We start from the raw sequence: 22,260 nt of genomic DNA, 5'->3' as shown, positions 1-22,260 counted from the left end.
ATTAAAGAATAGCTTTCTGATTTGTATTTTTTTCTAAGCTATATTATCATTTCCCCCTGACTTAGTAAATTTAATCATGTCACTGTATAATTACATCGTTATAAAAATTCATTCTGAATTTGTTGTTCATTAAGACTGAATTAAAATTAATTGCTGTCTGCCTACTACCTGTGAAGAAAACTTTTGCTTAGCACCTGAATGTCATAAAGGATATAGCCAAGAAGGTGGTTAGATAAGCACTGTACCAATTACCAATATTCAAATGAGTACTGAGCTTTTTTTAAAAAAGGATTTTATTTATTTATTTGAGAGAGAGATCATGAGCAGGTGAAAGGGCAGAGGGAGAATGAGAGAGAGACAAGCAGTCTTCCCCAGTGACCAGGGAGCCTGACGCGGGGCTCAATTCCAGAACCCGAAATCACAACCTGAGCCGAAATCAAGAGTTGGATGCTCAACCGGCTGAGCCACCAAAGGTTGCAACAGAATGTCTTTTGGCAGCTTTTTATTGACATCATTCCTATGTTATGTTATAGCAGGAGTCATCAAACTATGGCCAGCAGACCATCTGCTTATTTTTATAAACAAAGTTATTTTATTATTTTTCTTAAGTTTATTTTTTTTAGTAATCTCTGCACTCAACATGGGGCTTCATCTCATGACCCCAAGGTCAGGAGTCTCACACTCTTCTGACTGAGCCAGCCAGGTACCCCTAAATGAAGTAATTTCAGAACACAGCCTCCCCCTTCATTTATGTATCATCAGTGGCTACTTTTGCAGGACAACAGCAACACTGAGTAGTCTGTCTCAGACTGCATAGCCTGCCAGCCTTAAATATCAGACCCTTTTCACAAAAATTTGCTGACCCCTGCTTTATGGCATCTGTCCCTTTTGTGCATGTATTTCAGAAATTAAACACGTTTCTTTTCTCTCATACCAGATTATAATTTGTGAAACCTGGGTTTCAGATTTACCCTGAATCTCCTCCCTAGCTTATTCATATCTCATGCCTAACACCTAACCATAGGGCTTTGTATATTGTTGGAGCTTAGTTTTTAGTTGAACAAAGCCATTTAATTTTAACCATATTACTAGGATAGTATAACAGTGTTTTATAGTGTAGTTTGTCATGTTTTATAGTTCAGACCTATAGCTAATATAGACTGCCCTTCCCAGGGAAATTCAGAGAAAGGTCCTACGGTGCTTATATTTTTGTATTTTCAGAATAAATAGTCTTGTGTAATTCTTCTATATTGGAAAAGATTTTCGAATTTTTTAACTAGTTTACTTTGGAATGACTTTTGACAAGCATGGAGAGCTCCCCTAATTGAAGACCACTCTCAAAATATGGTACCTTCTATTGCATATTTGAAAGTTGCCATACAACACCCAGTGGTCATCACAAGTGCCTTCCTTAATGCCCATCACCCATTTAACCCATCCCCCCACTCACTTCCCTTCCATCAACCCTCGGTGTATTCTCTTTAGTTAATAGTCTCTTATGGTTTGCCTATCTCTCTGTTTTTATCCTCTTTTATTTTTCATTCCCTTCCCCTATTTTCATCTGTATTGTTTCTTTAAATTCCATATATGAGTGAAATCGTATGGCATTTGTTTTTCTCTGACTGACTTCTGAACACTTCGCAAATTACACTCTAGTTCCAGTCACATCATCGCAAATGGCAAGATTTCATTGTTTGTGATGGCTGAGTAATATTCTTTTATATATATATGGAATATATATATGGAGTATATAATGGAAATAAATATATATTACATTTTCTTTATCCATTTATCAGCTGATGGACATGGGGGCTCTTTCCATAATTTGGCTGTTATTGATAATGCTGCCAAAAACATTAGGGTGCATGTGCCCCTTCGAATCAGTATTTTTGTATCCTTTGGAAAAAATATCTAGTAGTGCAGTTGGTCGGTTGAACAGCTATTTTTAACTTTTGAGGAACCTCCATAGTGTTCTCCAGAGTGGCTGCACCAGTTTGCATTCCCACCAGCAGTGTAAGAGGGATCTCCTTAAGAAAGGAGATCTTAAATGTTCTAATCCCAAGAAAAAATTCTGTATGTATAGTGATGGCTGTTAACTGGACATAACTGTGATGGTCAATTTGTAATATAAACAAATACTGAATCTTGTACATCTGAAGCTAATATAATTTTGTATGTTAAATATACCTCAAAAAATACATAGTAGGGGCACCTGGGTGGCTCAGTGGGTTAAAGCCTCTGCCTTCGGCTCGGGTCATGATCCCAGCGTCCTGGGATCGAGCCCCGCGTTGGGCTCTCTGCTCAGTGGAGAGCCTGCTTCCCTTCCTCTATCTCTCTGCCTGCCTCTCTGCCTACTTGTGCTCTCTGTCTGTCAAATAAATAAATAAAATCTTTAAAAAAAAAATACATAGTATTTTGGAGTGCCTGGGTGGCTCAGTGGGCAAAGCCTCCGGCTTTTTATCAGATCATGATCTCAGGGTCCTGGGATCGAGCCCCACATCGGGCTCTCTGCTCAGCAGGGAGCCTGCTTCCCCCTCTCTCTCTCTGCCTGCCTCTGCCTGCTTGTGATCTCTATCAAATAAATAAATAAAATCTTAAAAAAAAAATAGTATTTTCTAATAGTGGTTTGAGATCTGTTTGCCAGTCTTATTTCTATATTATTTATTCCCTGGGAGGTATACTTTAAGAATACATTTCAGGAGCAGGAAGAAGAAACTAACGCAGACTCCACTTTATTATTATTTTTCTTACTTCTTAACCAGTTCTTTCCAGGGGCACCTAGATGGCTCAGTGGGTTAAGCCTCTGGCTTCGGCTCAAGTCATGGTCTCAGGGTCCTGGGATCGAGCCCCACATCGGGCTCTCTGCTCAGTGGGGAGCCTCCTTCTCCCCCCTCCCCACTCTCTCTGCCTGCCTCTCTGCCTACTTGTGCTCTCTGTCAAATAAATAAAGTCATAAAAAACAACAACAACAATTCTTTCCGTATATATCCCTATGCCTTCAGCTTCATTGAAGTGGTAACATTATTGCTTCATTAGGAGAGGTATTCATGCAGATAAGAAATGAAGGGTTTGTGGGGTGCCTGGGTGGCTCAGTGGGTTAAAGCCTCTGCCTTCGGCTCAGGTCATGATCCCAGAGTCCTGGGATCGAGCCCCGCATCAGTCTCTCTGCTCAGCAGGGAGCCTGCTTCCTCCTCTCTCTGCCTGCTTCTCTGCCTACTTGTGTTCTCTGTCTGTCAAATAAGTAAATAAAATCTTTTTTAAAAGAAAGAAAGAAATGAAGGGTTTGTTATTTTGTCTGTAAGGCCCTTAGAATAAAGAATCATTTATTTTGAGGCTCCTGGGTGGCTCAGTCATTAAGCATCTGCTTTCAGCTCAGGTCATGATCACAGGGTCCTGGGATCAAGCCCCGAAATGGGCTCCCTGCTCCGTGGGAAACCTGCTTCTCCCTCTCCCACTCCCCCACTTGTGTTCACTCGCTGTGTCTCTCTCAAATAAGAAAAAAAAAAATCTTGGGGAAAAAAAAGGATCATTGATTTCTTTTTCTTTTTTTTTCTTTCCTAAGGATATATTTTGGTGAAGTTCAGCTGAATGGCTTAGGAGAAGGTATGTATCAAAAAGCATTTGTAGTATTAACAGCCCTCCTGACTTCAGAGATGGCCTTGGGTGCTGGCTGTTAATGTGTAGCTTGTGATTTTCATATGTGTGATACAAGTAAGGAAAAGACAGGAAGGTGGTCCAAAGAGCCACCAGGGAATGACTGAATAATTTTGCCCAGAGTTCTAGGAACTCAGTATTCTTTCTTACTTTTGATACCATTGTCTGTTTTCCTAATTTTCTATAATGAGCATGTTAAAATGTTTCTGATGAGCATAAGCAATTTTGAAAAATTGGAAATGAAACCAAGAAAACCAGCAAAGCTTTGTTGGAAATAATGCCTCCCAGGCCCTGGTTCTTTTCTATACTTAGTTCTGGATGGCAGCATGAGTCAAAGTGCAGTCACCTCTGCGTCTACATAAACCGAGGGGTTCGTGTGATAAGACCCCGGGGCCTCTTTTCTGTTTCACAGAGCACGTGACATCTTGGGGCCGGGTTGATTAGGACTTGCTCAAACTTTAGGACTAAAGTCCTAAAGAGAACAGTTGTTTTGCCTCTTTGAAGGTAGGTTTATCTGGAAAGAGAATGCCGTTTTCTCTTCCAATATTGGGTCCAATATAAAATAAATTTTAAAAATTATGTATATACACAAACATACACATAAACATAAAGGAAATTAAGGCTGCTACACTCATGGTGCAGAGTAGATAATGCCAGAGATTGTATGATAGGCTGAATGATTCAGGGAAAGCCAGACTGGAGACAGCGTCAGTGTTCTCTGGGGAAAAGCTAATTATGTATTTCTTCTCCTAGGTTTCCAGACAGTTCGTGTTGGGACAGTAGGCACCCCTGTGGGCACGATCACTCTTTCATGTGCTTACAGAATTAACTTGGCATTTATGTCTACCAGGTGAGGAGAGAGCCTTGGAATCCAAAAGAACTCTTCCAAAGATATTCAAGATATTAATGTTTGTCCCCTCAAACTCCATGGCTAAGCCCACAGTTCAGCTTTGCCATTGCTGAAATCTGCCCTTCTGGAAAATAAACTCGAGAAAGAGCCCCGTTTCCAGATGGGAGAATCTGAGTGTCTCGGAGCCATCAGTGTAGAGTTGTGGTTTATATTTAGGGATGTAATAGTTAAGACTAGGGGTTCCTTCCAATAGATTTAAGGTGAGGGCTCCTCTGAAGACTTCAGGGGGGGTGACATGACATTCTAACAAATACTGCAATCTGCTTATTGCATTACAGGCAATTTGAGAGGACCCCACCTATCATGGGGATTATCATTGATCACTTTGTGGACCGTCCCTATCCCAGCTCCTCACCCATGCACCCGTGCAGTTACAGGTGAGGAATGTGTAGGGGCTTTCCCAGACTGCAGCTAGGGAGAAGCATCCATCTTGCACACAGAGCACCTCCATAAGCTCTCGCCAGTGGACAGGGGGCAGTGCTGGGGACCCCACATGGAGAGCAGTGGTGTGGTTAGCTTCCCTTCCTGTTGCTGCCTGCTCCCTGCCTATAAGGTACACCAAACTTTGGAATGTATAGACTGTCTCAGAAAATTCTTGAGCCTTTTGGATCTTGACGGTAGTAATTTGACTTTCGATTTGATTTTACTTAGAGACTACAAGAGTGGCAGTAATTAACAGAATGTCCTTCACAAATTAAATGGTTTTATGGTCACCATTGGCACAGTTTAGTTATAGATTAGAATCCAATGTCTTCAGGCCTAGATCCCAGAAAACAGTTCTGTAGAGATCAGAACAGATGTTTATTAGGAAAGATACTGCCTTTACGTGAAGGACTTTTGAAGTTGGATAGGTTCATCTTTGGAGTCTAGACTTTGTTTCACTGCATCTCTATTGCTCATAGTTCTTTGGTCCCAACACTGGTCAGGCTTAAGAAAATATTATCAAATGACATATCAGGTAAAATGTTTAGGTTAAAAGCCTTGGTCAGCCTCTAGATTTTTTCTTCTGGGTATGTCTGACATTATCAAGGACTCAACATGCCTCTTTTGCCGTAATGACCTCTGCCTGAAACACCTCTTGTCACAGCTTTCGTCTTTATCTAAACCTCCCTTTGTATCTTTTCTGAAACTGACTGCTATGACCATAAAATTCATGATTTATTTTCCCGCCATCATAGAACTGCTGGTGAGGACACTGGAGTAACATATCCTTCTGTAGAAGATTCTCAAGAAGTGTGTACAACCTCTTTCTCCACCTCTCCTCCGTCTCAGGTACGGGGGTGGCTCTAGTCATTTAGTACACATATGGACATGAAATAGTGTCAGAATTTAGATAGTCTCTTTTGGTGGTGGTAGTGGTGGTCATTGTTTCCAGGGGGTTGTTTTGAGGGGTGAGGTAGAGCCTTCTTATCTAGCAGGGAATACTGCAATGTCTCTAGTCTATAACCATGCCTTTTTTTTTTTTTTAAGATTTTATTTATTTATTTATTTGAGAGAGAGAGCGCGCACGCACGCGTGCATGCATGTGCGCACGAGCAGAGGCCGAGGGGGGAGGAAGAAGGAGAGAGAATCTGAAGCAGCCTCTGTTTTGAGCATGCAGCCCGACATGGGGCTCCATTTCACAACCCTGAGATGGTGACCTGAGCCGAACCAAGAATCAGATGTTTAACTAAGCCACCCAGGTGCTCCTCTAGTCTGGAACCATTCTTTTTTTCTTTCATTAAAGATTTTTATTTATTGGGGCGCCTGGGTGGCTCAGTGGGTTAAGCCGCTGCCTTCGGCTCAGGTCATGATCTCAGGGTCCTGGGATCGAGCCCCGCATTGGGCTCTCTGCTCAGCAGGAAGCCTGCTTCCTCCTCTCTCTCTCTCTCTCTGCCTGCCTCTCTGCCTACTTGTGATCTCTCTCTGTGTGTCAAATAAATTTAAAAAAAAAGATTTTTATTTATTTATTTGACAGACAGAGATCACAAGTAGGCAGAGAGGCAGGCAGAGAGAGGGGAAGGGAAGCAGCCTCTCCGCCAAGCAGAGAGCCGGATAAGGGTCTTGATCCCAGGACCTTGGGATCACGACCAGAGGCAAAGGCAGAGGCTTTAACTCACTGAGCCACCCAGGCACTCCTAGTCTGTAACCATTCTTAACCCACAAGATTACATGTAACCTTTACATTCCTGGAGACATCATAAAATTCCCTAGAAGATGAGTCCTAGATTTCCAAATGCATTGTGATCCCAGAGAGGTATTCTATCCTACTCTTGTTAATTTGGTGACTACTTCACTTTGGAAGTGGTTAATATGTTTCCTCATAATGGAAGGAGCACAAAGGGAACCAGTAATTATTTGGCATAGAATGCCAGTAAGAAACCAGCAGTGCAGTCTCTTCATAGTTGACACAGATTTCTGGCTATCTGCATCTGAATCTGAACATTTTAAACCATTAACTTTTCTGCTGGAGTCCATCTCCAGTGTCAAACTCAGTTTCAGCGAAATACAGGCTCCAAACAAGTTCCCAGCTTCCCAGGTAGACGCACCTGGGTGGCATTGTTGTATAACGTACGTGGTACCAAGTCAGCTTTAGCAAAGGAGTCGTTTGCTGCCAGATGACTGAATTTCAGGGCCTGTTTCTTCCCTTCCAGCCCGAGTCATTCATCTCCCACCTTATGGCCTACAGCTCCCTGCTCTGCCTGCTCATCCTCTCTACCACTCCCTTGCTCTCTGATTTGCACATTAGACAGTTTCTTCTAGACCTGACTCAGTTCTGTGTTCCTCTAAACTGGTCCCAGATTATCCCCTTTAACCATCTTACTTTGGGAGCCCAACAAATTAATTCACTACCCATGAATTTTTATTTTGTTTTTTAATTAAGAAAATTATTTAAATTTACTTCATTTTGAGTTGTTAGGAGATACTGGATTAAAATTATGGTTCTCATCTGTCTCAAAAACAGAAGTTAAGCACAAAAGTTAGCTGAAAAAAAAAAAAACTGTGTATGAAGGAAAGGACAAAATCCATGGGTCTCTGTTATTTCTGTTGTCCCAATTTAGAGTTAAGGAGGTTCTTAAGGAGGTTCTTGCTATAAAGTTGCCGAGACAGTTTGGGTGGATGGGGGCAGGTGGGATCTGTTACTCCTCTCCCCCGGTGAAGGTATATAGGCATGAGTGGCACCATTGCTTTGGGAAGGGGCAGCTTCTGGCACTCTTGCTAACATAGAACAGTACTGACCCTAAAAGGGGGGGAGGACCACCAGAGCACATTAGCGCAAGTAGATTATTTTTTAATAATAAAAATAATAAAATAATAAAAAAAACAAAGTTTTGTTTTATTTTTAAATTTTTTTATTAGAGAGAGAGTGAGAGCATGAGGAGGGCAAGGCTTAGAGGGAGAGTGAAGCGGACTCTGCTCAGCAGGGAGCCTGATGCAGGACTCCATCCCAGGACCCTGGGATCATGACCTGAGCCGAAGGCAGACGCATAACCAACTGAGCCACTCAGGTGCCTCCATTTTGTTTTTTGTTTTTTTAAGATTTTTATTTATTTGACAGAGAGAGAGATCATAAGGAGGCAGAGAGGCAGGGAGAGGGAGGAGCAGTCTCCCTGCTGAGCAGAGAGCCCAATGTGGGGCTCGATCCCAGGACCCTGAGATCACAACCCAAGCCGAAGGCCAAAGCTCAACCCACTAAGCCACCTAGGCGCGCCCCCCACCCCAGTTTTGTTTTAGAAGTGATAAATGCATGAACAGTAAATGAAGTTGTGACTTGGGAGATACGAGGATGTCATGAGGCTGGGGCTTAACAAATCAGTTTGTCTCTTTCTCAAGTACAGTGGAAATTTGACCTGACCCCAAAAGTAAGGGGAAGTTAAGTAGTTATTGCATCTCCCGTTTGCACAAAGTTGGTTGACCTGTGTAAGGGGAGCCTGTCTTTCTCATGGTATCAGTTGCCTGCTGTGTCTTGTCACAGTTTGAAAGTAGATCATGCCAAGATCTTATCAACACTGAGCATCCCATGGGTGAGCCTTCTCACTACCCTCTGAGTACCTCTAGTTGGGGCTGGTACAGTTTGTTGCAGAAGTACTCATTTTCCTTTTTTTTCTTTAAGATTTTATTTATTTATTTGTCAGCAAAAGAGCACAAGCAGGCAGAGTGGCAGGCAGAGGCAGAGGGAGAAGCAGGCTTCCCACTGAGCAAGGAGCCCAATGGAGGACCCAGTCTGAGGACCCTGGGATCATGACCTGAGCCAAAGGCAGCTGCTTAACCGACTGAGCCACCCAGTTGTCCCAAAGTATTCATTTTCAACCTTAGTGGCAGAACAGAAAGAAAAAATGATTTGCCAGCAGGTCTCATCATCCCTGTAAATACTGAACTAGTTTCTTCCTCGATTTAGCCTAGAGAATTGCGTAACTGTTCAACAATTTCTATTTGAGCTTTTTGCTGGAGTCCAGTAAATGCATGTTAATGTGGTGTTTGTTTTCCCAACCCAATATGGACTGTTGTGTCATGTGGGCACAGAGTCGAGTCAGGAAATAGTTGTGACCCTGAACCTGCTGCTGTGATTTCAGGTCTGACCTCCAGTTCTAAGCATTAACTAGCTAATTAGTAAGACTTAAAGATAGAACAGCAAGACCCAAAATAATCTTTTCTTTTTAAAAATAGTTTATTTATTTATTTGACAGACATCACAAAAAGGCAGAGAGGCAGGCAGAGAGAGAGGGGGAAGCAGTCTCCCTGCTGAGCAGGGAGCCCGACACAGGGCTCCATCCCAAGACCCTGGGATCATGACCCGAGCCGAAGGCAGAGGCTTTAACCCACTGAGTCACCCAGGCGCCCCGACCCAAAATAATATTAATTAGCTTTGAAATCTAAGAGTTGGTTTTTTTTTTAAGATTTTATTTATTTATTTGATAGAGTTCACAAGTAGGCAGAGCAGCAGGCAGAGGGGCGGGGGGAAGCAGGCTCCCTGCTGAGCAGAGAGCCCAATGCAGGGCTCGATCCCAGGACCCTGAGATCATGACCTGAGCCAAAGGTGAGACTTAACCCACTGAGCCACCCAGGCAACCCAAAATCTAAGAGTTTTTAAAGTGCCCCAGCTTTTACTGCATCATGTTCTTCTTCACCATGTGGGGCTATAAAACACACACACACTCTCATGCATGCGCACAGGCAAGTGTGCGTGCATACACACACACACACACACACACACACTGCCTACACCTGTACTCACCAATTCATCCTGCTTCAGATGGTGTAGTCAGGTGTGCAGCTGGGGACCTGAGCATTTTTTTTTTAAGATTTTATTTTTTATTTATTTATTTTTTCAAAAATGGTCCACAGGAATATCCATTTTTTTAAAGGTTTTATTTTATTAATTTATTGGACAGACAGAGATCATAAGTAGGCAGAGAGGCAGGCAGAAAGAGAGGAGGAAGCAGGCTCCCTGCCGAGCAGAGAACCCAATGCAGGGCTCGATCCCAGGACCGTGAGATCATGACCTGAGCCAAAGGCAGAGGTGCTAGCCCACTGAGCCACCCAGGCGCCCCGAGATTTTATTTTTTTAAGAGTGCATGAGCAGGGGGAGGGGCAGAGGTCCCCACTTGGTACAGAGCCCAAGGTGGGACTCGATCCTTGGACCTGAGATCTTGGCCTGAGCCAAAGTCAGATGCTTAACCGACTGAGCCACCCAGGCACCCTGGACCCAAGCATTATTAAGTTCCAGTCAGCAAGTGTCTGTTGTTTAAACGTGTCCTTACAGATTCTGGGTCTCCAGGAAAAGGTCTCCAGTCTAGTATTGTACCCTTGGGTCTTCATCCTCAGCACGCCTTGCACCTGCTCTCAAGCCATTCTCTAACACCCTTCCGCCTCTTTTGACTAAAAACACACTAATGCTTGGTTTGGGTTTCCCTGTTGCCAAGTCATACCAGCTTGACTCAGCTTTGTTTTCCACCTGCTCACCAGGTCACCTAGCATGCAGTGGAGCTACCTGGGATAAGTGTGCCTTCTTCAGACGCTTCCAAGTTGTCCTTCTAGGGAGGCAGCCATGTTGCTCTCTCCCTGCCGCACCCCCGACTTCCCACGTGCAGTTCAGCCCCTGTGGCTGTCTCCCCTTCCAGAGTTGTTTTCAGTTCTTTCTTAAGTCCCTTTTCTGTTTTCTTCTCTTGTTTCTCCTGTCTCTGTGTGTTTCTGTGCACAGTGTGTGTTTACTGTCACAAAGGCACATTTTCAGACCCCTACTCCTGTGGTGACGGACACTCTGAGGGTCCCCATGGCAGGACTGGCCTTTTCCCATCAAGTGAGTCCATACTGGGGAGAAGGGGCTATAATCAGGTGGCATCTTTTTATTTAAAAAGTATGCATAAAGTACAGGGGATAGCTATTTAAATGTCCCCAAGTGTTCTGGGGGTTATTTGAGGTTTGGTAATTGATTTTTAACAGGATGCAGCTATAGCACAGCTGCCCAGAATAGGATGTTCATTTGCCCCTCCTCCTACCATTGATGTAAAAAATGCATGGAGTTATTTATATCTTATTTCCAAATAAACAATCCAAGAGTGGTATTCTTTCTTTTTCAATATAAATAGGAACCCTCCCATACCCAGGGGTGATGGAGGGTGTGATTAGGGAAGAGGCCTTCTGTTTCAAAGGGACGTCAAGGACAAAGGAGAAAATAGAATGACCTGGGAGAAACCAATGACTTCGGCTGCAAGTTCTGCCCAGGCCTGTGCTTCACCAGTCCTTTGGGCTGGAAACCTCAACAGTTAGCTGGGGGAAAGGGGGAGCAGGGAACTCATTTGAGGCCTTTAGAAGGCTGCAGAGCTGGGAATGATTCTCTGCTTTCTTAGCCTTATCATAGTGGCCTGGTCTCTCTTTAACCCTTACGTCAGGCCCCCTACCCCAACTGTGAGGGCGTGGGCTGGGATCCATTCCTTACCTCTCCACAATCTTGATCATTAGTCATACTCTGGGATTGCCTATTTTTTCCTCCTCCTTTCTTCTGCCCGTCTTTGTTTTTCTCTCGCTTAGCTCTCAAGCTCTCGCCTTTCCTATCAGCCTGCTGCCCTGGGCGTTGGATCAGCTGACCTGGCTTACCCAGTAGTGTTTGCTGCTGGCTTAAATGCCACACACCCTCATCAGGTATCTTTAAAGATGGGGAGGACCCTGGGGGTTCCTGTGCTGCCTCCCCTGCCGTGTAGCAGGAGAGGGGCCTCATCCAGCCCAGTATGATGCTAAGTAACTTCAGAGGGCCCAGGTGACTCCAGAAGGAAGAACCTCATAGAGTTCAGAAAGGAAAGAAGAGCTTCCAAGGGTTTTCTCCCTCTTTCCTTTCCCTTTGTAGTTCTTACTACGCATGTCATGTCTCCTATTAGCTGAGTCCCAGAGAAGACACAGACCCAAGGTTTCCCACCCCTTTGGTGGCAGCACTGGCCGTAGAAAAGCACAGAGGCAGCTACCATCACACAGGCCAAGTTTCCCGTCCTGCCTGACACTGCCATTACTCACGATATTCTTCCATTTACCCCGAAGCTCATGGTTCCTGGGAAGGAAGGTGGGGTACCCCTTGCTCCTAACCAGCCTGCCCACGGTGCCCAGGCTGACCAGGAGAGACTGGCGACCTACACCCTGTCTGACGGGGCCCACTGTGCTGCCACACCTTCCAGCAGGTGAGTTCGCAGTGGCCAGCGGCCCATCCTCCCTGACATGTGTGCCTATCTGGTGTCAGTAAAGAGTCGCTCTCAGCATTGCCTCAGGCTTGGCACTTTGGCCCCAAATGTGGAATTCCTAAAGTTCTTGATAAGACTCTTACATTGCAGCTGGCATGTCAGGAAGCTGCCCCAAGCTTGGTATTAACAGCCAACAGCCAGGACCTACTTCTTATCGCGGTCATCCAGTGAAGGGGATTCACACGCGCATGCGTACGTGTGTTTCTCTCCTCTTACCCCCAGATGTATTCCCTTGGAGTCAGTCCTCAGTGTTTCCCGAGGACCAAAGCAGGGGGTCTGCTGTAACCCTCAAGTTTGGGGCCACAGTGGATCTGTGGTAGTAGTTAGGATTGTTGGGTTTTTTTTTTTTTTCCTTCTGCTGTATCAGTACCTCTTGGAGATTCTTTAGAAACAACTATTTTTCTTCATTAAAAAAATTTTTTTAGATCTTTATCTTTTCTGATCACAGGAGTCATACATTCTGTAATTTCATATTATGACGACATTGATGAGGTAGAACAGGAAAGTTCTCAGAATTCTGCCCTGCACAAATCACCACTGTTACTGCCTCTTCAAAAGTAAGAGGCTCTCAGAGGGTTAAGTGATTTGCCAGAGAGCGCTTAGCTCCCAAAATGACCTGGTGCAGGCTGAGCTCCTCTTTCCCTCGCGCTTGGAGTTCTCCCGTGGGAAGATGAGGCTGTCCTGACCTGCTCTGCCCTCCTTTGACCGCAAGGCCCCAGAGATAATGACGTTGATTGCCCCACCGCATCCTAAATGAACTTTTGGATAATAGAAATTTTTGGTATTTTTTTTTCATTCCCACAGTGGAGCAGTGGGGGGAAATTATTTGGGAACATCTTTTTGTGCCGTCCATCAGGAAAAATAATTACTTTCATTCCTGGCTTCCCAAATGTCCATCCTTTTCTCCCTCCCCGTGTCACATAATCAAAGAAAGAGTCCGTTAGTCATTTGACACTCCAGTTTTCTGAGCCTTGATTCCTGGAACATGTCTGGGAGTAGCTAGAGATAGAGGACACTATCTCTTCTCTTTGGGGTAAGGGGTTCTTAAATGCAGTTCATCAGAGCTCAGGCCTTTCCTCAGTACTGGTCCTTCCTGCCAGCTAGTGTCCTGAATCCACCTAGCCGGCACAGTCCTCCTCCCTACCTTAAGCCCCTGCTTTTGGCCAGAGGACCTTTCCTAACCCCTGCTGCTGCTAGGGCTGTGACTACTGGCCTGGCGGCCCGTGGAGGGGGCACCCTCACCCCCATCACCCACAACTCCACATTGGTCTGGAGAGCTGGAAGGGAAGGGAGTGGGGCAGCCAAATGAAATGTGTCATTGAAAGAGACCTTGCTGAACAGAGGGTTGATTGGGGACGAGGAGAGGAAACGTGGTATGTGGTGCAGAGGACCTCAGTCCAGGAGATGTGTCATGGGCGGAGAAAGCTCTGGTTATCTAATGAGCCAAATTTGGGACTCTCAACTTAGAATAATGACACTGCCCCTTGTGAGGTAAGGCTTAAATTAACACAGTGCTATATAAGCACTATAAATGATTCCTTCTTATGGTAATTCTAGATAACAAAACAAGAAGGCCGAGAAAAGCTTAAAGCTTGAGTCTGCCTGTGTCATAGATTACTGTTAACGTCACGGCTATTGATGGGCGCTGCTTGCCTGTATGTACGACTGCGGTATGCTGGTGACTGATGCCTGTCAGTGGTGTTTCAGATTAAATTTAATGTAAGCTTTATACAGCTGTGACACTGAGTTGCACTCATGTGTGCCTCGTTTTTAGTTGTTCTGGAGGTTCAGTCCTCTGCCCTCAGTTCAGAAGGAAGAGTGACAGTGGCAGCAGCCAGGCCCTGTATTGCCATTTCCCACATGGGTCAGAGGCTGAGGGGGGCACTCCTGTCCTGGACTGCAGCCCTACCGATGGTGGGTTTATGGACACCACCGCATAGGCTCTGTTGCGGTTTGAGAATGAGTACCAACACTGTCTTTCTTCTCCAGCGAGGATACTGAAACAGTATCAAACAGCAGTGAGGGCCGGGCATCTCCCCACGATGTGTTGGAGACCATCTTTGTCCGCAAAGTGGGGGCTTTTGTCAACAAGCCCATCAACCAGGTGATTTTTCTGACACTGCTGCCTGTGAGAATGTCTGAGCCTTTAGAGTGAGGCTGTAGGGGCAGGGCTCTTCACCTACGGTTTGTGGGACCCCTAAGATCGTATGCAAGAGTGTGTGTGTGTGTGTGTGTGTGTGAATTTTTTGGGAAGAGGGTTAGTAACCCGTGACAGCCCTCCAGTTAAGTTCACAGCTCTTGTTCTGAGATGGAGTAAGCCTCTCATAGGAGAGGGACGCTAGGCCCCATCTGGCACACTCAGCCTGCACTCAAGTGTCAGGGCCTCAGCCTTACTCGGAATAAGTTCCTCCCCAGCTCTACCAGCACAGAACAGCTGTTACTCAAGTCACTGCGGGTCAGGCCTCCAGAGCTGATTCCCGGGGTCCTGGGGAGCCCTACCCCTGTGGATGTTGTGGCTGTGTGATGGGAGGGGGGAGATTCTGGGTTCTCGAGCAGGATGGGAACCTGAGGACAGTGTGGTCAGCCTGGGTGTGCAAATCTGCTGGGCCGACAGGCTGCTGGCTGCCTCTGAGAAAGCCCATAAGCTGGGGCGGGGGTGGCCACTGAAATTTCCGTCTCTTAGGTGACTCTGACCAGTTTGGACATCCCCTTTGCCATGTTTGCTCCCAAGAATTTGGAGCTGGAGGGTGCTGATCCCATGGTGAGTCCCCCTTTGACTAAAGTTAACAGACGGTGCTGTGCATGTCATCTTCCCGGGCAAGTCACCGTTCCTCGGCAGGCTGGCAGCTGCGCTCCTGGGCTTGCAGATTTCCGGCCAGCATTGGGTCCCTTACAGGTCCTTTGACCATTAACACCAGCTTGCACCAGGCTTGGAACCTGCCCCTACCTCCGCCTTGTTCTGAAACAGGTGAATCCTCCAGACTCCCCAGAGACCGAATCTCCTCTCCAGGGCAGTTTGCACTCAGATGGCTCCAGCGGGGGCAGCAGCGGCAATACCCATGATGACTTCGTCATGATCGACTTTGTAAGTTGCTGTCACCTTCTTGGACCTTCGCTGCCATAGGGGAAGTAGACATAGAAGCCAGAGGACGTGAACAGGACTTTACAGGGATCAGATGGGCTGGTCGGGACAGAGGGGACAGGATGGGTGGGCACCTGGCTATGTGGTGGAACCTGTCCCCACACCCTGCTTGGGGACACATTTGGAGGCCCATGAACAAGAAGGCATTTTGTGTCGAGTCTTCGGTTGAAATTCAACTCTAAATGAGGATTTGCCAGTGGTATCCATGCAGGCCCCATTCCTGCCTGAATGGTTGGCCCTTTGTTAAGGAAAGGAGTTTGAGGGAGGGGGAACATAAGCCTTACCAGGGGAGAAGAGTGTTAGCACCAGGGCTAGAGTTCAGCTGCCCAGAGGAGAAAAGTGCAGCGAATCCTCTCCCTGAGATGAACCTGGAGGAACCCTTTCTCTGATAACTACTAGAAGTAAAGAGTGTGGTTCATAGCTTCTTTCCCCTGATTTTCCTCTCCCACTAAGGCAAGCTAACCTGAGTCTGTCTTGTTTTTGAAGAAACCGGCTTTTTCTAAAGATGACATTCTTCCAATGGACCTGGGGACATTCTACCGTGAATTTCAGAATCCTCCCCAGCTGAGCAGCCTCTCCATAGATATCGGGGCACAGTCCATGGCTGAGGACTTGGTATGGAAACCCCTTCCCCCATCAGACCTCATCCTGTGACCTCCTATCCTCTTTTAATGGTCATTCCTGCTCCAAAGGCCTAGAAAGTTCCTCCTGTTACTCCCTCCCACTCCTGTACCTCCCATCTTCTCTGTAGCAGGAAAGAGACACTTAGATCCTTATCTTCCCTTGCTCACCCTTGAGGTTGCACCGTGTCTGGCAGTCACTGTCTTCACGCTGCTTCCACACACGCCAGCGCTTCCATCCCTGCTCTTCGGTGTCTTGGGTCTTCTGCTCGCTGCTGCCGTGGAGCCGAGCTGCTCCAGTAGCTCCTGCATTCAGCTGTTCAGCTGTCGGGCAGACGCCAGCGGGACAGGGCAGAAGTGTGAGGTCCTGAGAATTGGCATTCCTGCTCTTTCCTCGGAGAGCTTGTTCCTGATTCAGCCAGCACTTCTCGAGTTTAGCCAGATGTCCTGATACTGACTGTGATCTCCGCATCTCGGCCTAGTGTACTTCCTGTGTCCGAAGGGCCGAGGAGCAGGCTGCACGGCTATAAACTCTGGGTGCTCTGTGCCTCCACCCAGCCTGTCTCTGGGATGTCCCCGCAGCCTCTGAGTCTTGTTGTAAGAAAAGAATTAAAAGATGGACCAGACATGGTGGTTGAGTGGTGCAGGTGAAGGGTTTATTCTAGTGAGAGTACATTCGAGATGAGAGCGGGCGAGCTCGGGAGAGCTGTGCACCCCAGGGTTTGGTCTCTTTTATTGACAGTTGTTAACTGGGTGTGGGGGGGTGTTTATTATTCGGAAAGAGGATTTCTTTGGGAGTAGGTTCTCACGCCTTTTCTCCCTCACTCGGTCAGGTTCTCAGGCCTTCTTTCACTTTGGCCTGTCTGGTTTGATCTGGCTTCTTGTGCTTTGTTTTTGGAGTGCGGCCAGCCGGGACAGGCTTCTGACTTTCCCCATAGCTGTCCCTCACTCCCCCTTTGCTGGCCTCCAGGCATCCTGTTAAAACCTAACTAGCTGCTTACTCTAACACCCCAGGATGTCAGGGTCCCTCTACCTGAGGTGGGACTGTCACCTTCTCTTCAACATTAGAGGAATGGCTTTATAGGAGTAGGACTCTTGAGATACCGGCCCCTGATTTGCGCGAAACAGAAAAACATGCTCAGTAATAACAATACTAAAACAGTACCCTTATTATTAACATTTATTGAGGCTTTCTAGGTGCCAGGCATTTTTCCAAGTGCTTTACCTGAATCTTCAACAATCCTGAGGAAGGTAGCTTTTCTTCCTATCCCAATGTACAGATGAGAAAACCGACCCTGGAAACAGATAACTTGCCCCTGGTCACACTGAGCTGGCAGCACACAGCTTTGATCCCAGTGAGTCTGGCTTCTCATTTTAGGCTTTTAGCCCCTGGCTCCCTGGCTTCTCACTGGAAATGTGCTTGCAAGAACCCGGATGGCGACAGCTCCGAGAGCGACTCTGCTGCCAGGAGTGGCCGGTCGCTGCTGCCTCCTGCAGCTGCCCCGCTGCTCCCAGCGCGTCCGGGCCTCCAACCAGTTCTGGGGCGGGACAGGCCACGTCTCCCCAGCACCTGGCGCCCAGGGAATCTCTTCAGGTGCACATCCAGCAGCGGAGACAAGCACCTGAATAGGGTCACATTTTCATAAATAGTTGATTCTGGAGGGCAGTTAACCTTAACTCCTGAGGTTCTGTTTTCTTCTCTTGTTTTTTGTTTTCTCTCAATTGTCTAATGCACCCTTTCTCAGCGGGTGTAAAGATGCCAATTCCTAGGCCTCCCACAGACCTGCTTGAGTCAGACTCTCTTGGGAGCATGGTTGGGATGGCCTTGTTCCTGTGGCCCCAAGGGATTCTGCTGCGCAGCACAGGTCCTGAAGAACTCCTGTTAGCTTTTCTTAATCTGTAGCGTGCTAAGCCTACTGTTTCATTCCAGTCTCAGTCTCGTCTGTGCCAGAGGTAACTTCTCTGTGTCATCCTGTCGCTGGCATGCTCCTTCTCTAGCTCGTTAAGTGTGTGGCGCACTTGGATTCCCTGGACTGTTCTGCCGAGCCCCCGGTCCCCACAAGCCCACTGTGCAGTGCCTGCCTCCCTGCCCGGTGCTGCTGCGCTGAGCTCTGTGCTCTGCTCCCTTCTCCAGCCGGGGTGGGGGGCCTGCATGAGCTGCCTGTTCAGGACCCTACTTGAATAAACAACTCTTCTCTCCCCTCCCGGTGCAGGACTCACTACCAGAAAAGCTGGCTGTGCACGAGAAGAATGTTCGAGAATTTGACGCCTTTGTAGAAACCCTGCAGTAAAAGTTGGTGACCTTGGGTACCAGCAGCATCCCCTTTCTGTGGTCCCAGGAGACAGAGCCTCCCACTCATCAGCTGCTCCCATCCCTCAACTTGCTCCGGGCGGAGAAGAGGCTGGTTTCCCCCATGGGGACCCACAAGTCCCTGTTCTCACACCTCCTGGAGACTCCCTGGCAGCAGTCAAGCCTGGTGATAGCATCTGAGAGGACTCACACCCTGGCCTTGGAGAATGGAAGATCCTGTATAACAAAAGGGCCCTTGGCAGGGCCTTCTGCTTCCACCGCCCATCGCGGCTGCTTCACAATGGCTGTCATCCCGTTCCTCCTGCCGGCCCTCTGCCCTGGGTCCATTCTGCAGCTGGCCTCTTTCTGGCCTGCCGTTACCATCAAGCACTTGACATTCCAGCTGGTGGCCCCGAGCCTGGCGTGGAGGCAGAAGAGGAAGGAAATAGTGCTGGGAAGAAGGAAGGACTCCTTCAGGCTCTTTTTTGGTCCCCTTTGGTTTGATGTCTTCTTCCTCTCACCTTCCCTGTCTCTGCCCCATTCCTGTACTTTTGGCAATATGTCAGGTCCCCTGCCCAAGCTGGCAGGAACTCCAAAGTCATTCATTCCCACTCTTGAGGGTTGTGCCAGCCCCTCTCCCAGCAGAGGGTCTGAGCAGCCCTGGTGGCTGTCTGCTCAGACCCTCAGCGGCACGAAAGCATAATCCTAGGTCTCCAGTAATCTCTCACTGGGAGTCACAGCGAAGGTTCCTTATTTCTCCTTCCTCCCCCTGTTGCTGCTCCTTGGTTATTAACATGGTAAATATTTATTACTTTCAGAGAAATCCGATATTTTATAGAGAAAATATGTTTGAGGTTAGATGTTTTCACTTGGGGAAGGGGGAGGGCCTCTTCCTGGAGTAGGGCCTCCTCGTCTGGAGGTTCCTCAGATTCTGGGTTGCTGCTCTGAGCGTCTTCCTTCCCGTATACCTAAGGTGGGAGCCAAGAATCGGGCTGGCTGAGGGCAACAGAACCTCCCAGAATCGCTGCACTTGAACTGACGATAGGCTTTACTTTAGACTCCTGCATATTCCTGGCGAGAGAGTGAATCCGTCCCAGCTTCTGCGGAGTAACTGATGCCATTCTGGCAGTCCAGGAAGTCTTGGGTGCTGAGTGTGTACAATCCTCTAGAGTTGTACAGTGACACAGAGTGCATCGTATGGGCCCCACCGTGGCCCTAGGGAAGGCCAGAGGGACCCCTCCTGGGGGGACTTGCTCCTGTTTCTCAGGGTTACATTATGGGCCTTCTCTTCCCACCTGGGCCTAGCCACCACCTTTGTTTAACCCTCTGCACCTTGCCCCAAGGTTTACTGGATTAAGGCTGGATTGGTTCCTCATTGAGAAACCAAAGCTAGGTGTATGATTGACTTAACCATTTAGATACTGTTACCTGAGTCAGTCAAGCACCTAGCCTCACCCACCTGCCCTCGGTCCTTCCCCCAGCCTACCTGGTCGTCCTGGCCGAGGGAAACCAGGCCTGCCCCATTCCTCCTGGCCCACCTGGGCTGTTCCTTGGCGGCAGCTGTTCTGAAGTGCAGCAGGTGGTCCTCAATTGCTTGTTAGTAAATGCATGTGACATTGTTCCCACCTACAAGGCTGAACTCTGAGGGCTGGAGTGGGCTGGAGGCTGTCTCAGGTAGGCTGAGCCCTGCCCCTGTTGCATGCATCCTGCTGCCACAAAGAAATGTTCCCAGCAGCAGTGTCCAGCTGGTCCTCCTACCTGGGTCAGAGTGCACCCATGGCCTGCTGAACCATTCCAGATTTACACCCCAGGCCCCAGTGCTGAGAAAGGGGAAGCCCTGGTAAGCTATTGCTCGCCCCTGCCCTTGCATTCTGCCGCAGTGTCTCAGCTGCTGTCCTGAGGCCGAGCACGGAGAGGCCTATTAGCCATCGTCCTCTTTGATGCCTGATTGTGGCTTTGCAGGCAGCAGCCTTCCCTTTAGGACCCCATCAGTGAGGCCAGGGAGGCTGATCCCTGAGCTGAGCCTGGGAGGAGCAGAGCAACTGTCAAGGCTGGCCCTTGCCCCTCGGCCCCAGCACTGACAGGGATGAGCCCTAGACTGACTCCCGCAGCAGCCCGTGGGTCAGGGCTGGGACCCGTCACCCGGCCCCAGGTGGCAGAGTCCCTCCCCCTCCTCCAGCCCACCTTGTCTGGGAATACTGAGCTATACTTTAAAACGTATTCGAGAGATTTCCAATAAATTTTTTCTGTACTTTACAGCCTCCTGTCCTACCAGTTGTCTAAAATGCTACCCCGCGCATTCCCACTGGTGTGTGGGCCCTGGTAACCGGCGGGCCCCCTCCTCGGGAGGAAGAGCCGTGGGTGCGAAGTGCAGCATGGCTTCGGAGTCAGGCAGGCTGTTCTGGGTCTTGGGGCTCGGCCACCTAGCAGCTGTGCCACCTTGGGATGGTCAGGAAACTTGGAGCTCATTTTCCTTGCCTGTACTGTTTCCAGTTCAGGGGCTCGCGTGTGATTAGTCAGCGAGGCACTGTGAGAAGTGGACGTGCAGAGGACAGCTGCTCAGACGGTCGTCAGCTGCTTGTTGCCCCCCACTCAGCCTGGAGGCAGTAGCCTCTGGTTCGGAGCGAGAAAGAGCTGCCAGGCCTCCGCCCTGTTTCCAGCAGGAGCAGACGGGGAATGTGGGCCTCCCTGTGGTGCTGGTATCTGTTTGCTAATCTGGGGTGAGGAGTTGTGCTGAGCAAACCAAACCGGGGAAGGGGCTGAGTGAGGAATCAGGAAGTCCAGGACCTCAGTATGTTTAGCTGGCCCGATCTGCCAGACAGCTTGAGCCAGGCTCTGGGGTGCTCCCTGGAGAGTCAGGATGCCCAGTAGGTTTTTCCTGCCTGGCCCCTGGGGGCTTTTCTGGCAGGCCTCTCAGCCCTGGTAAAGCTAGGTCCCGCCTCCTGATCTGTGGCTGCGCCGGGGCCATGGGAGCCTGAGGTGGAGCCAGTGTCCCAGGGCCAGAGACAGTCCTAGAGGCAAGGGACTAAACTTCCTGACAGAAGGGGCAACTGTGGTATGCATTGCCTCCCTGCCCCCACTTCAGGCTGAAGCCAGGGCAGAAAACTGTGAGAAAGTTCTAATTTTAGGCCAAAGCTAGGGCTGAAAAGAAGGAGGCTGCCCACGGCTGTGCTGTGCTGTTGTGGGCCCTGGGAGCCCTAGCTTGTTAACTGCGCCTGGCATTGGCCATGATAACTGACCGTGCAGCCAGTTGGGACAGAGTTGCCCAACCCCTGAGTCAGAATTGGTGAAGAGACTGTCCCTGTGTCTTCACCTTCAGTTGGGATCCCCCCCCCAAAACGAAGTGTTCACTTGCCCTGTGTCTCATGATGGTGTTCTGCCCCTTTAAAGCATCCCCCCCAGAGACCTGCTGTTGCCAAGGCAGGGGTAAACCCGCTTTTGAGTCACTCCACAGAGGCCCTGCCAGGAGCCCAACCCAAGTAAACAGCTCTCCTGGGCTGATCCCCTCTCAGAGTTTCCCTGGGATACTGCTCCTCTGTGGTAAGCAGTGGCCCAGTTTAGGGCGGGGAGGAACCGGTTAGAGGCTGCCGGGGCCTTCTGCCTGGGCCCTCGGGGTGAGGGCCACTTGGGCGACGGCCCTGGCTCCCTGCAGCTCAGGGCCAGTTTGTCATCACCGGCTTCACACTGCTCCTCAATCCTGCAGCTCTGGCCCTGCTCCCCCCGCCATAGCAGGCACAGAAAGGAAAAAACAGGCCCGACTTAGGCCACCATCACCTGATTACAATCAACAGGCAGGCAGCAGACAGGTGCAACTTGACCTTGACCGCTGTGCCAAGAGAAATTCTCGCCTGCCCTCCCAGTGACAAACCATTATCTTTAAATTGTGGTAAAATACACACGTAAATTTTACCATCTTAAACTTTAAAGCACAGCAA

At 48.4% G+C, this 22,260-nt stretch overlaps 1 protein-coding gene across 10 annotated transcripts in view; it reads left to right on the top strand.

Moving 5' to 3' along the window:
* The window catches only part of ATG13 (autophagy related 13), a 65,348-nt gene extending 44,765 nt beyond the window's left edge, over positions 1 to 20,583 (top strand). For 8 of the 10 annotated variants that reach the window (XM_046014952.1, XM_046014946.1, XM_046014953.1 and 5 more), the window contains 12 exons: positions 3,563 to 3,603; positions 4,408 to 4,504; positions 4,843 to 4,941; positions 5,743 to 5,836; positions 10,746 to 10,844; positions 11,576 to 11,686; positions 12,077 to 12,213; positions 14,263 to 14,377; positions 14,957 to 15,034; positions 15,242 to 15,358; positions 15,902 to 16,030; positions 18,249 to 20,583. In XM_046014952.1, the coding sequence (XP_045870908.1) occupies positions 3,563 to 3,603; positions 4,408 to 4,504; positions 4,843 to 4,941; positions 5,743 to 5,836; positions 10,746 to 10,844; positions 11,576 to 11,686; positions 12,077 to 12,213; positions 14,263 to 14,377; positions 14,957 to 15,034; positions 15,242 to 15,358; positions 15,902 to 16,030; positions 18,249 to 18,326 (1,195 nt within the window). In that variant the 3' untranslated portion in view covers positions 18,327 to 20,583. The remainder of the gene's footprint in view (positions 1 to 3,562; positions 3,604 to 4,407; positions 4,505 to 4,842; positions 4,942 to 5,742; positions 5,837 to 10,745; positions 10,845 to 11,575; positions 11,687 to 12,076; positions 12,214 to 14,262; positions 14,378 to 14,956; positions 15,035 to 15,241; positions 15,359 to 15,901; positions 16,031 to 18,248) is intronic. The other 2 variants (XM_046014954.1, XM_046014956.1) reach the window with 2 other exon arrangements.
* Positions 20,584 to 22,260: the final 1,677 nt, after the last annotated feature.

Source organism: Meles meles, chromosome 8 (genome assembly GCF_922984935.1).
Source record: "Meles meles chromosome 8, mMelMel3.1 paternal haplotype, whole genome shotgun sequence".
Classification (NCBI taxonomy): domain Eukaryota; kingdom Metazoa; phylum Chordata; class Mammalia; order Carnivora; family Mustelidae; genus Meles; species Meles meles.
This window is presented reverse-complemented; position numbering and strand designations above follow the sequence as displayed.